At 41.9% G+C, this 15,269-nt stretch overlaps 1 protein-coding gene across 19 annotated transcripts in view; it reads left to right on the forward strand.

Moving 5' to 3' along the window:
- Positions 1-15,269, forward strand: part of tjp1a (tight junction protein 1a) — a 101,305-nt gene that overhangs the window by 49,693 nt on the left and 36,343 nt on the right. Inside the window, exon 1 of one of the 19 annotated variants that reach the window (XM_069697644.1) lies at positions 506-960. The exons of the other annotated variants lie outside the window; for them this stretch is intronic. Coding sequence (XP_069553745.1) covers positions 937-960 — 24 coding nt within the window. The 5' untranslated portion in view covers positions 506-936. Of the gene's footprint in view, positions 1-505; positions 961-15,269 lie in introns of those variants that run through there. 19 annotated transcript variants of the gene reach the window in all.

Raw genomic sequence — 15,269 nt, forward strand, 5'->3', positions numbered from 1 at the left:
TTTGTTCGGAAGGCGGCCAGGCTTCTTGTGGCCTATTTCACACCGATTTGTGTTGAATTGGACGGAGGAACACTCTATATTTTTAAACAGAATATAGGCTGTGATTTTTTTTTTTTAATTTTTTTTTTTACCAACACTCTTAAGTTGTAAAGGCGACTGTAGTCCTTGTGTAACATACCATTCAACATCATCACAGGGAAAGTGAGCATTCAGCATCAGCAAAGACAGCGGCGTCGCTTCTCCTCATTGTATCCCGGACTATTTATTTCATGGGATAACAGGGGTGTGAGTACTTAATAAGCAGCGACAAAATTGACACAAAACGTGAATTAAATGACGTGATTAAATAATAATATGGAATACAATAAAAATCAAGGATAAACGTGTTTTAAGGGCGTACATGTCAGGGTGAATGGACGATGCCCCCGTTTTTCCACTGGTCTGGCACCCCTACCTGCGTGTAATGGTCCGCTCCGCACAGACACGACACGGCCGTTGCTGACAGAGCCGAGAGCAGGGAGAGGTTCACTCAGCCTGCCATTGCTGCACACCGTCCGAGTGATGCCGACTCTTCCCAACTTTTCATCCAGCGGTTAGCGACGGAGCACCACAGCCAGGAGCTCTCATTTGGGCTTGTTTTTCCCAGCCCGAGTTTCTTCCATGACTCGGTGCTCGACTGGACTAACGTTAGCGTTTCGGGCGGCGAAGATAAGATAATGAACTTTGGACTTTCCGCACGGCTTTTCGTGACATGTTTCCCGTCGTCCCGGATAAAATAAAATAACAACGTAGCCCGGCGTGGCGGCAGCTGGGCGAAAAATTTAACTGGAAGGGAAACAGCGCACTCACCCAAGTGATTACCAAAACCAAAAGACAGGAACAACTTCTAACCTGCCACTTTTTTTGTGTGTGTGTGAAGCGGAATAGCAGTGTAAAATGTCTTCCAAAGCTTCAACTAAGGTGGGTACCTGCCCGGCCGGATAAATTCAAGTGTGAGCCGTGTGTCTTATGTAATGTGTGTGAACGGCTAACAATAGCTGAAATAGGAAAAGTGCTCCGTGTTAGTAGAGATCGGCTGTCCCGAAATGTGTTGACTACTGCTGTTGTAAGCCTAAATGGGGGGTAGTGTTTGTGTGTGTGTGTGTGTGTGTGTGTGTGTGTGTGTGTCTTAGGCTTTATTTTGAAATCTACACCTAGTAGCCAGCTATACTGTTTCCAGTGTACTAGATTAAAATAATCTGATTTACACGGGCCGGTATTGTTGATAAACTGTCAATGATAAATCACCCAGCTGTGTTCCTAGCAGGTCTCAGTTCAGCCTACCTGTTGATAGCCAGAGTCCCAAGTTTTATTAAAACACTTGCAGGAAATCCACATGAATATAAGAAGGAACTGAGCCTCGGCACTTCTGCCGTGAGACCCTCTTTTTCTAACATCTCATAGACTTCAAACTTTATTTACCCAAGTTCGCCTTACAACAGCCCATTGTGAGACTACTTGTGAATGAGGCTATGGTTTGTTGTAGGTTGGGAAACAGTCTTTATTGTTGATAAGGTGACGATAACCAGCTGGGAGAAAAAGACAACTCTTTCCAAAAGTGTGACCTTTTATAAACACTGTTTTTGTAAAGACTTTAAGTACATGGTCTATTACTAGGGTAAACTATTTTAGAGGCATCCTTTCACTCGGTTGTGAAGTCCACGCTGTGAGTAGTTGTTGTCCATTCATTAGTTTAAAACAGCTTGATGAATATCTGTAAAGCCTTGTATATATTTTTTTGTTTTATATCAAATTATTTACACGATAACTCAGCAACTCTGCAAGAAACTCGGACAAAAAAACCCCCCACTTTTGTGCATATTCAGGCTTTTATCAGTGGGTGACAGCCACATTTCCACAACTGCACCCTGTGAGAGTGCTGTTGTTAAAAAAATACTTAAATTTAGGCTTTAATTAAAATACGTGAGCCTTCATATTTGACCGAGAAGTTTTCACACGTGTTCAGTACTTGTTATTTTTTATGAGGATTTTTGTTTTTAAATTTAACAAGTGAGGAATGTGCTGTGTTTGTCTAACAGAGGTAGAGGTATTCAGGTTTGTCCGGTTGTTCCAGTTGTACGAAACCAACTCCATCCTGTCAACCGGTGTCGTCATGCTGTACTGTAACATCATGGCTGTGGTCACACCTTCACACAAGATTTACTAGTACACCATACTAGCAGTTGGTACTGAGCCAATAGTGGTTAATATGCTAATTAGGAATCCCACTTTTTTTTTTTTTTCCCTCACACACACACACACACACACACACACACACACACACACACACACACACACACACACACACACACACACACACACACACACACACACACACACACACACACACACACACACACACTGCAGTTTCTTATGATCCTCTTTTGTTTTTGAAATGTCTGCTGAAGCGTGTGTGTGTGTTGTGTTTTTTATTATAGTAGGTTGGACTTTTAATCACATTTGTTTTCTTTCTGTTTAAAGTGAAACTATAAGGCCTGGATGACAGTTCAGATTGTGTTTCTTGGGGCCTTCAGGCAACAGTTTTTAGTACTTTACATAACATGCTCTGCTGTATTCGGAGCAACCGAGATCACGGCTTAAACTAATAAGACATAGAGTGAGTTAGCATGAATGCCAATAATTAAGACTACATTTTCTCTAGTCGCTGCTGAAAATATCTTTCATGCACTGTGTTTTGGAAAAACCTGGTAGATAAACAGCGGCTATGATAACACTACAAATAGGAACAGAGCTGGCTGCTATCAGTTAAGTGAAAGTAGGAATGTTGGAGTGACAGAAGTCATGCTGCCTGGTTGTTGATGGGCACTCGTGACTGGTTGACAGCCTGCTTTGCGTGATAGTGGAACCTCTAAATTCAGGTTTTCTGTTTTTTTTTCATGTGACTCAGTGTTTTCTCGTGGTAGAGAGGCTATATGTTATTTCTGGCCAACTCCTCATACTGATATGTTTATTTAAAGAGGAAAAAGTGTTCTTCCAAGCTGACCTCCCTTCCGCTAGCCTATATCACTTCACAACTCTATTTGTTCACAGGATTCTCTTTCATCAATCTTTCTATCTAATGTCAACATTTTACAAAAATAATGAATCCAGAAAAACCTTTATTAAAATCTTACAAATATTATACAGTTGAAGTATCTTTACAGAAAAATATCATAGTATTTAGATTTTTGTTGGATTCCATCGTGCATTGTCATAATAATAATAATCTATAAAACAAGGACAACTTGTCTTCCACTGTGTGAGCTTTCCCTGTAGTTCACCAGTTAATATCCACATATCTACTCCCACCCTGTGAGAAATGATAAACTGCCATGACACCAGCGTTGGTCACATTTATTGTTAATCTACCGTTGATGATACATTGTAAAAAAATGTTGTGGTGCAGTCTTTCAGGAATAGACGCACATCCTTGGGTGTGTTGACCTCATGCTTCAGAGGTCAGTAATGTTATTGCTGCACAACACTGTTCGTGCACTAACAGGGTGTTAGTATGATGTTTAATACATATTTATATTAACTCAGTTTTTACAGCTTTGGCATAAACTTTTAGATTGAACAGAAGAAACACAGTGTTACATAGTCTTAGTTGAAGATTGGTTAGTTGAAACTTGTAATGGAATATCTACAACACAAAACAACAGTTTATGTGAATGGTTGTTTAGATGATGATATATTTCTGTGAGGATAGAAAGGAAAACACCTTTTTGTTGGGTGCCAAATTTCCTGTTATGACACCCGTGATAGAGAAAAGATGTGACGGTTGCCCCTCTTTCCAAAGTCTGGTTCCAGACCTCTGAATTGTCCACATCTCAAATTTTGCTACGCCATTCAAGAATGTTTTATTACTGTCATTACTAGCTTTTTCCCTAATAAGAGAAACGATCAAGCCAATCAGAGATGCTGATCCTACAAAGCTGATTCAAACAGCTCAGGATATTGTAATCATTGTTACAGTTAAAAAGACTCAGAGAAGACAGTCTGGCTTTCTGGTTTTACTGACATTTTATAATAGAATGACTTATGAGAAGTGATATTTAAAAAAAAGTTGCATTTAATCTACTGAAAAAGTATTTGGTCATTAATACAGAATGGGCAAATTGACTTGAGCAGTGAAAATCATTGTATATCTTTCATAACTTTAACATCATCATTCAAAGAATTTGATTAGTTTTTACACAGAAAATGAATCGATCCTTAACTATTTTATCAAACTAATTGAAAGCCACATGAATCTACTTAAAAGTTGGCACTAACCCTTCTTCTCTGCAGTAAATGCTGGCCTCATTCTTTGTCTTTGGCCTTCAGTGATTCCTGCATACTTTTGTGAATGTAACAGAAAAAAAGAAATGTAATTTGGAGCATCAGTGGTCCCTCCAGCCGTTACACTACTGGGTTCTGAGAAGACAGACTGAAATAAGTGGAAAATGCATTTGGATGGAGGAGGTTGTATTAATTAGAGTTGCACAGCGGGCCAAGAACAGCCTCTATTTTGCTTTGATGATTACACATCTCCATTTACATCACTGAAGGAGGGAAATGCAATTAGAGAACCAAGTGCTAGAGAGGGAAGGAGAGTCCTGATGGTGTTTTTGTTCTGTGTCCCAGGCTCCCCGTCCTTTTTCAAGAATCGGGGCTGATACAGCAAGTGATTAACATAGTGGGGAACAGCTAATCTCTGGTGTCTTTGACAAGGAGTTACACCATCAGATAAATAGTTTATCCAGTCGTTTGTTGATACACTTCTAAGAAGGCTTCACATACATTTTATCCCCCCCTCAGCATTAGTCCATCAGGGTGAACAAGGAAAAGCTCAAAATATTATCATTAAAGCACCTCAAGAGGGACTTGCTGCAGTTCAAAACAGATGTTGTCACACACTGCATTAAGTATTTGCACACAACGATGGGTGTACATGTCTGTCAATGTGTACAGTCTATGGGGTCATAAATGGTGGGTTTCCTCAGTGGTCTCTCGTAGAGCATGTCAGGAAACACTCTTTGGCATGATCAGGGTCATTTTGCTACCATGGAGACTTTAACACAACACGGACACTTGCTGCATCCTTTTGTCAGCAAACACACACCACCTCAATTGGTTGTTGCCAATAAAGCATTGTGGCCGTTATAGTAGCTTGGCTAGTTAACAGTGGCGGGTTTGTACGGGAAGTCCCATGTCGCAGTGATGCAGTTATTGTGACGATTGTCTCCGACCAATCAGTGGTCTGCAGTGTTTTCACATCAACTCTTGGTATGAGCTCAGCTGTCTTGAAACATCGACAGAGGCGATACCAAAAATAGTACCAGGTACTAGCCGCAACATCTGTCCAATGGAAAGCTGAAAAAAAAGCGAGCGGAGCTGTGTCTGTGAAACAGGAAAAAAGGGGCTCAACACTCTCTTGTAGACAGAAGACAAGATCTTAAACGCAGCCACACATGCGCCACACAAACACTGTGACTTATCCCTGCTCATACTAACAGACAAGTCTTTGATGAGAGGCACTTGATTCAAAGTCCTCTCAGGAGAGCAGGTGTAAGCTGCGTCTGCACAACATGAGAGGGATGCCAGTTTCCCATGTTGAAGACAGCCGCCGGGGGCCTGTTGGTTCAGCTGGGCTTCAGCTTTTTAGGCTAGTTTGTCCCTGGCTGTGACCTATCTGACTACGAATATGTGCTTATATAGATTATTTTTGACTAGAACCATTTTTGAGGCATAGGCCTATAGAAAACGAGCAACTTTACCCCACATCACACATACAGACTAAAGTTAATTAAAGCATTCATATTATGTTGGACACGAGCAGACGGTGGACCGTGTTTATCAAAGTGAGCTCTGTGTGACAAAGAGTAAATAAGTAAATATCTCCTTCTGTCATTGTATGGATACAAACTGGGAGAGAAAACAGCTGTTTGTGTTGTTTCAATACCAGCGGACTTGAAAGTGTGGCAGTTATCAAGGATATCTGACCTGCTTATCCTTTCATCTCTGGAGGGAGATCCAGGGCAGATGCACACAGCAGGAGGCAGGTGGATTGCAGAGAGAGAGAAAAAGAAGGAAAACAGAAAATGCCTTCTGAGGGAGGAGGGGTTATGGAGGGGTGAAATGGAGAAAGGAAGGAGTGGGAGGGAGAGATGCACCGGCTATAATCTGAGTCACATGGCAGATCTTAAAAAGACTGCCTCTCTCTCCTATAATCACGGTATTATGGCTCTTGGACTTGCACGTTAATATCTTTTTCTTTTTAATTCAAACGCAACAGGGAAATAGGTTGAATTCAAATTTCCATGTCCAGCATGGGTCACCGGCTTCTGTGGCTAAGACTCACGGTAGACTTGCAAAACAATCCACACATTTTGATTTGCTCTTTGTGGTCTGTCAGCGCTGTGCATGAATTATCTACAGATGGATGATTGACAGTTAGCTGACAGTACATGATTGACAGTTAACTGCTTCACTCAGACATCAGCATGAATCCTATTTACACCTCCTTCACCGTCATTGGTCCATGTCTCCGACTTTCTGCAATAACACGGGTGTGGTTCTGACTTGTTGTTGAATTTCTCCTTTTACCAGAATCGGTTTCTGGAAAAAATTGCGCAGGATGTGTTGTAAAAATCATCATAAATCGTACCTCAGTTTAGATCTTTAATAGCTGTCAGCACAGTTGGTTGAGACATTTTCAGTAAACGTTTATGGATTCGTCACACTTGAATTTGATTGGGCTGAAAACTGAAGAGTGAAAACTGAACTTGCCAGATGTGGTGTTGCTGTATGAGGCTATACAAGCAGGTGGTTGCAGGCAGAGGCAACTGAGCAGTGGTCTGAAGTCCATAACCCCCCCCCCCCCTTCTCTCTCTCTGTTGTCTGAGCTCTGATATTTACCTGACAGTGTCTAAATATTATATCATGAAGCTCCCCGAGGAAGACGGGGATTAGTCCTTCATCCTTAGTTCTACAGAAGAGCTGTGGATATTCAATAATTCACCACCCTTCACTCACCTGCTGATGCTCTGGTTTGACATGGACATGAATATCATATAACCTTGACTCTCGGTTAGCTCAGTGTTCCTTATCACAAGCCGGTCTAGCAAAGCTAGGACACTCCAAAGTCAGCCCTGCATCCTTTTCTGGCAGGGCAGTGCAGTGCAGGGCAGGTCTCTGCAGGGATTTATCATTCCCACTACAGGCATAAGGGATTTGACACGGGGGTGTTTTGTGTGCGAGACAGAGCGAGAGCAAGAGAGACACGGTGAGAGAGAGAGGGGAGGTACGAGAGAGTGCATGTGGCAGCCGTGGCTCAGCTGGTTTAGGCCAGAGAGAAAGAGACTGGAACAGATTCATCCCAAGGCTTGTTGCCCTACATGCCTTTACACACAGGCTCTTTCTATTGTGTGTTCATTTGTTTATCTTCCACAGTGTTGGGAGCACAGCTCTGTCTTTTCTGTCTGGGAAACAGTCATAAACCTATAGGACACCTTGTCTCACTGCTACCTGAAATGAAACATATCTGTCAGTAGTCAAATACAGATGTGTAAATTTCCTCGATGTCAGCCTTCCTTTCGATGGGGGGGAAATTGCTTCTTTTGGCGAAATGTAACGGGTAAAAGAGGCTTTTCGCTAGGCTGATATCTACAAGGTATTTTGCCTGCTAACAAATATACAACTTGTCCATATGCAGTTCTAGAAATTAGAATGACAAATTTACAGTTCCATCCTCAGCAACAGCTTTTCCTACATTCACAAAAGTCATTCTGCCATTTAAGTGTCTCCTGTTGTGTTCTGTGGGAACATGTGGTAGGTGTGATGTGATTTTACCATCCAGCAATACAATCCCTACACCAAGATTACATCATTCATCACTCACCACCATCATCATCAATTTAAGCACTTTCTAGAAACAACTCTGTGCTTTTATCTCCTTGACATTCCCTTTGTTTAGATACCCAGCTCTTCATTTTTCCTTTGTTACAGTGTTCAGTGTTGTTGTAGTGTTTCTGCTTTTTTTTTTTTCCTCTCCAGCTTTGAATCTGCTATAATGCACGTGACCTGAACATAGGACTGGATGTATGCTCAACTTTCAGTACCGTCAACAGTCATTCCCTGAAGCAAACAGTTACATAACAAGTCTGCGAGTCTGCATTCAGATTTTTGTAATTATATATAGGATGTGGGACGGGCCGGGCCGGGCACTTTTTTGTGAATCACGTCAGCAGTGTAAATCCTAATATGTTTGTGATACTTTGTTTGCTCCATACACACACACACCTTCCGTGCATATCGCTAAATCTCGTTCGGTTCAAGACTTCCTTGGTTCAGCATGCTTTGTGATCTAAACGATGACGGTCGGAGTGTGTTTGGGTCTACATATCAGCACTTTTGGAACAGAAATGATGCAGTGAGAGTGCCACTGGGAACATTTTGATATTTCACGAGTTGTAGCATGCTCGTACCGTTAGCTTTTAAAGTTTGGCAGATGTGGCAATTCTCATAGATCTTTTGTAGATCTCTACGATGTGTTAACATCAGCCGCCTTGCGCGACCAGCACGTGCGACTTCTGAGCACACATTGTACGGTTCCTCAGCTGAAATTGGACGGCTGGCTCTAATAGTTAATCTATGTTAATTATGAATATTTTTCACTTGTTTTAATGAATCCTTTTTATTGAATTTATTTTATACTTGAGAGTTTACAGTTTAGAGTCTTATAATGTAGCATTACTGAAATTTGTATTTATTAATTATTTCCTATGTTGGTGCCTTAACTTAAAGTAAGAATCATGGCCTATGTTCCTTGACGATAACTGTACAGCTTTATAAACATACTCGCATATAAAAGACCGCACAGTATTGATTTGTTTCTATTGTTGGTCATGCCTCCAGTGGCCGAGCTGAAAACAGATGAATGATGTTCCCTCAGTTACTGTAGTACACTACTGAATAACAAGATATGGCTTCATTACACATCTGCAGCAGTTGTTCTTTGCACACAGTAATTAGTTCATTAGGTGCGTTGGAGGGTGTAATTTAGATATATTATCTTTCCATCTAGCTAAAGAATCCATGCCCCCCCCCCCCCCCCCCACACACACACACACACACACACACACACACACACACACACACACACACACACACACACACACACACACACACACACACACACACACACACACACACACACACACACTCCCCACAACTCTCATCTCTTGGTGGAATGGTAATTATGTTGCCAGTTAAGTGCTGGGAAAATGGCCGCTCCAACAGTAACTCATTAATTCACTATAGATTCTGCCCCACAACATGCCTATTGTAGCGAAGTCCTCACCAGCCTTGGGAATGCCATTGAGTGGGCTTGGCCTCTTATTTTATGGCACCATGTGACTCTGCAGACTAGGAATTGTGGTTCAGAGCTGCGCAGTGTGAAAAATGTTCTGCAATCTGAAATTTGAAAAGCATTATGCTTTTACTTCTGTGTCAAACACGCCAACTTCCTGCTCCCAAGTTTATGTTTGAACGTTCAAATGCTGCTCTTATCACTCGGACCATGTGCAGTCTTTGTAGTTGCGTTGTGGCAGACGATACCTTTGTTCTTGCTGGTTGCAGCTAATTTTGGTCCTCCTGTCTGGAGGCAGGCATGAGCAGACTGAAAGACCCCTTGCTGAATCACCCCTTTGTTAAATGTGTGTGTGTGTGTGTGTGTGTGTGTGTGTGTGTGTGTGTGTGTGTGTGTGTGTGTGTGTGTGTGTGTGTGTGTGTGTGTGTGTGTGCATGTACACACCGGTGTGTCTGCTTGTCCGTGTGGTACAGTGAGTTTTACCACAGTCAAATCCAGCTGTAGTGTGAAGTGGAAACCATAATTTGCAAGTACTAGGAATACCAGTGTTTTGGTCCCCAGTATTCACAGCACTGCATGGACTGTTTCAACTGTTTATCTTATGTCCTTTAACAATCTGTTGGGCTCACTTTGTGTTGTATGTTGCAATGGATAGTTAGGATTTCCATAGGCAGGTCCTTGTCCTTACTTTTTGTAACTGTGTTTTTTGTGTTAATTAAGTGTCCAGAGACAACATTTTACCTGAGTTTGTGGAAGACTTGGGTGCCTGTGTTCAGGAGGGGGTTTTGGAGTCCTTTCCCCTGGAAAAGTTTGTGGTTTCTGATTAAAAATATTTCACATGATTTTTGAACAAATATTTTTTTTTCATATCTTGTGTAAAATTGTCCACACATTTTGAAAATATAAAGCAAAAATAGATATACAACACCCAGACGCTTAAAACCTAAATTTTTGTGGAAAGGTTAGTTTCTTACTTTGAGTTTCTATTCATTTGGCGGTGGTGCCCAAAATAGCTTGAGTGCTTCTAATGGCAGGGAAAACCCTGAAGAAAATACAGATGCCAAGGATTTGCAGCTGACCACGGGGTCGATATCATTTGGGTCAAGCTCTGCTGGGGAGTAGATGTACAATCCTTTTATTTGTTTTGATCTGTTCAATGTAACTGGGATTATAGGGGGCAATATTGCTGAAAATATGATTTAAATGTTAACATAGATTGTGAACTTCTGTACACAACAATGGGTTTCTTGCTTGGTTAAACTTCTGATTTGATGTCAATGGTTGTTTTAGCTAATCAGCTTAATTCTATGGAATTTATTTCAGGTCATTTGCTCAGCAGGAGATTCATTGTGTCAGTAATTTGTGCAGCTTGAACTGCAACCTCTAAAGTAACTTACTATATAAATCTCACTTCTTGCGACAAAAATGTATAGCAACGCATGGCACCATATGGCTCCTGGTGATTATAGATTTACATCATTTACACTGCTGAGACTCATAACAGTAACCACTGGCATCGTCATCACCACACTATCAATCTGTTTCCTCTTCTGTCACTGATGTTTGTGTATTTTATCACATTATATTCAGCTGTGTTGAGCTGCGTCCATGCTTTCATTCTGTACTCATGGGGAGTTTGATGGAAAAAGGAAACAAAAAGAAACAAAGAGGGAGGTTGGTGCAGAACGATCTTGAACACAAGGCAGGGAAAGGTGAGGACAACGGTTTGGAATGAGAAACAAGCAGTGAGAGAGGTGGAACTGGTCTCCTTATCTACGCATTCCTGTCAAGTGTGTGTGAAGGGAGGGGTAGGGTGGGAATGCTGATAGTTGTGTATTCAATGATTGGCTGAATCCAGCACCCCTGCTGGATCTGGTTATCATTCTCAATGCCTTGGCTTACACTTTGTTTCCATAGACACAAAAATAAACCCTAGTTGTAGTGGGTGGGTGTTTACGAGAAACCGTGAAAAAACAAAGTGTAACACCTGTTTATCCTTTCAGCTTCCAGTAGTTTCTCTCGTCATTTGAACTCCTTTATATCAGTGTTGTGAGCCAATAACTGCTGGTAAAACTGGGTGTTGGATAAATTGGTCAGGGTTCATCTATGAAACAAACTTCTCACAAGACATTTTATCAACCAAGACCTCAAACACATGTCAAACCATTCTGCTATATCATTTAAATAGTATTGGAAGGAGGAAAACTATCACAGTTTCACACCGTTTCAAATGACCGATCACAGTAAGTAGAGACAAACTCATCCATCCTTGGATCTTTGCCACCCCTACCTGCACACCCTAAAGGAGAAAAGAATAAGACTGCTCTTTTTTAGCAAATCATCTTCCTTTCATCTTCAGCTCAAAAGTGAGACCCGCTATCTGAGAGGCTGTTTGAAACTTTGAAGTTTGTGCAAAACCCACAGCTTGAACTAAACCAACCAGATGGATTTTTGAAAAACGGAAAGTCAGAATCCCACCAGAAGTTACTATTCTCCTCTGTGACCTCAACACTTCCTGTCTTTCTAGGCAGAGAACAATTAGTGTGGTTGAGCTAGGATGACTTTGCTGCTGGATAAGCTGCACGAGATGTTAGCCTAGCCTAGCTAGCTGTGTGTCTGGGTCAGTGGATAGCAGTGAACTGCTCGGTGCACATCATCAGCTCTGTGAAGCTGCTCTGTGGTCAGTGGAAATAATCAGAGCCTGTACCTGACCCAGAGCTCCTAACCAAGCTTTTTCATTTATTCAAGTAGAAATACATTGCACTTATGATTTCTGAGAACCAGATAAGCATATAAGGTAATTATAATTATAGAGGATATTGAAAATCAATACCGTCACAGTTAAGTGTTTTTGTCAAAATGATTTGGATGAACAATTACTTTAAGGAGGCTATCACTAGGTTAACTAGCAAGATTTCCACTCACAAAATCTTACACTCAGCTTTACTGATGTCTCTCAGATGTGAGAACATTATTACGTTATCTTTATATTGGTTGGGGTTAAAACTTGGAGCCTGCATTTGTCACTGGAGCATTTTTTTTCAGCGACCTGTCTTTGGTTGTTTGTAGAATCTCATGAGGTTAAAGGTTAGATACAAGATAGAGATAAAAGGCAGATCGTCATCTGCTAGTAGTCAGGCTGCTGCTGCAGTAACACAGAGACGTCTTTGTGGATGTTCTCAGCTACTTCAATATTACCTTCATCAAACCAAAATGGTTTTACAGTGCACTGAAGAGTCATGCTTGTTGATTTGACAATATTTTCCAGTTCTCATCATCCTTCCTTCCTTCCTTCCTTCCTTCCTTCCTTCCTTCCTTCCTTCCTTCCTTCCTTCCTTCCTTCCATCCGTCCATCCTTCCTTCTATCCATTTCACTGTGTCTGCTTTCATGAGACAGCAGCAGTAGACTTCAGAGGAAAGCATGGCTCAGATTAACGTTTTAATCCAAAAGCCCGGATTATAGGTTTTGTATTTTATTCCTACCCTCACTATTCTAGCAGTGACTCTGTGTCAGATAATTTTCAGTCAGGTGTGTGTGTGTGTGTGTGTGTGTGTGTGTGTGTGTGTGTGTGTGAGAGTGTGGAGTCCTGATGGAGAGTTTTTTTTATGGAGCTCTGTGACATAGTAGAGCTGCTATTTGAAACTAATTAACTCAAGCATATTTGAGCACGTCAGCACAACGGTACATCATTGCTGACTGAGTCTCTGCATCATCATCATCATCATCGTCGTCATCTGCCCATTGGCCACTTGCCCTCATCTGCACACCCGTGTGAGCACACGCTTGCAGCCCTCTCTCCTCCCATCACAGAAACAACCTGCCCTAAAAATCACTACTGCTGAATTCATCTGTTTAACACTGAAGGTGACAGCGGTTATTAAGTTGAGGTTGTTATTGTGTGCACTTAGTGGGGTTGCCCAGTACACGCTAATCTGAAAGACTGAATGTCTGAATTTTTTTGATTTTGATTTTATACACTTTATTAATCCCCGAGGGAAATTTCGTCGCTGAAGCAGGCTGCCACTAGCGCGGCGCCAGGTAACCTGACCTGAGGTGCATGTTTTTGGATGATGGGAGGAAGCCGGAGAACCCGGAGAGAACCCACGCAAGCACAGGGAGAACATGCAAACTCCGTACAGAAAGGCCCAGGACCGGATTCGAACCCGGAACCTTTTTTTTTGCTGTGAGGTGACAGTGCTAACCACTGCACCACCGTGCTTCTGCATGTAAAAGCTTACATTCGTGGCTTACACATCGCATGTGTTTGCTGTTGAGTTCTTGCCCTCCAGAAAGAGCGCATGTGTCTCTAATTATGTGTTGTTTGGGTATACTGCTGCTTACCTCTTTCCTTTGGCTCCACTGAGAGGGGCAATATGGTTACCATGGATACAATTGCCCCAGTGATGGCCAACACCAGATTGATGATTGTGTGCGGTTTGCCAATGTAAATATTGATCTAAAGTGTTTGTATCTCCTCCCTGACTCCTCTCCTCTCCTCTCCTCTCCTCTCCTCTCCTCTCCTCTCCTCTCCTCTCCTCTCCTCTCTCTCTCCTCTCCTCTCCTCTCCTCCTCTCCTCTCCTCTCCTCTCCTCTCCTCCTCTCCTCTCCTCTCCTCTCCTCTCCTCTCCTCTCCTCTCCTCTCCTCTCCTCACCTCCTGCAGTACACCTGAGCAACATGTTAAAAAGCTATGAAGAAAGGACCAACTACTAACCATAATGTGACCATAACAAATGTACATGAAAGTGAGATTAAAAACCTCTATAACAGGATGCAGCCCTGGTCTTTTAATGCAATGCCCACTTGCCGTCACACATTCCCTTCCAGTGCGGCGCTGAGGCTTTCTTAGGTTGCAGGTCATAAGATGGGGTGAGCTATACAAGGAGGAATTTTTAATAGTTTGCACAGGGATTTTCAGCTATTTCCTGCAAACAGGAAGTGGAGTGTTTTCCTGTGGGTGCTGTGGCTGTGCTTGCTTACATCCTGCCTCAGGCTATCAGAGAAGAGCAGACACACTGACCTAAAGCTTTGTCAGGATTTTGCCCCACACTTGTCGTCATGGAGAGACTCACTGCTTCTAGCCTGTTGCTCAGAATGTCTCCCTCGACCTCTGAACAACTGGTATTGATGTAAAAAAGGAATTATTGTCACAGAGTGGCAGATATGCCTGTGCTGACCTATTTTTTCTTTCTGCATTTGCCACAATATTCATCTTATGTGTTTCTGTCAAAAACGGGGTCTTGGACTTGGTATTTGATCCGCCCACTGTATGAAGCATTCCTGTGGTTCAAATAAAGGGAAGGCAGATGAAGGGAGGTGGTGAGCAATGGACTACTGGACAACAGTTTCATTGGTGCAGCACTTATAAAGAGGTTGTGTTGTGCTTCTTCTAAACCTCCTTTCAGTCTATGACATTACTCAAAGGATGACCTCACTGTCACCTGCTACTTTGTTAATTTCCTTTCAATGTTAATATTTGGATAGATTAGAAAAAGCTATAGGTTGTAAAGGATCAGGAGGAGCACCCAAGCCATTTTGGGCACCACTTGAGCCGAGCGATTATAAAAATCATTGTGGAGAACTAAATGACTTTTCCCAGATCTAATATTGTTGTTGTTCCCCAGTGTACTTCTTATGCAAGTTTTGTTTTTATGCTTTTTAGGTGTTATTTAATTTCTGCTCTAGCTTTTCTGGGAAAAAAAAAAAAAAAAAAAAAAAGTCACACTGATGTGGTAATGATGGGAAAACATGATGTGAAATTGCATTTTTTAACTGCCCCCCCCTTCCTCCCTCCCCATAAAATAGAATAGACTTAAGTCTTCTTGTGTTTGACTGTGTATGTCTCTTTGTTTAATTACTGTGTATTCAATGCCCCCAAC

Source organism: Brachyistius frenatus, unplaced genomic scaffold (genome assembly GCF_029030835.1).
Source record: "Brachyistius frenatus isolate BFR_SWC_R1_liver_20210118 unplaced genomic scaffold, ASM2903083v1 Contig_24, whole genome shotgun sequence".
Classification (NCBI taxonomy): Eukaryota; Metazoa; Chordata; class Actinopteri; family Embiotocidae; genus Brachyistius; species Brachyistius frenatus.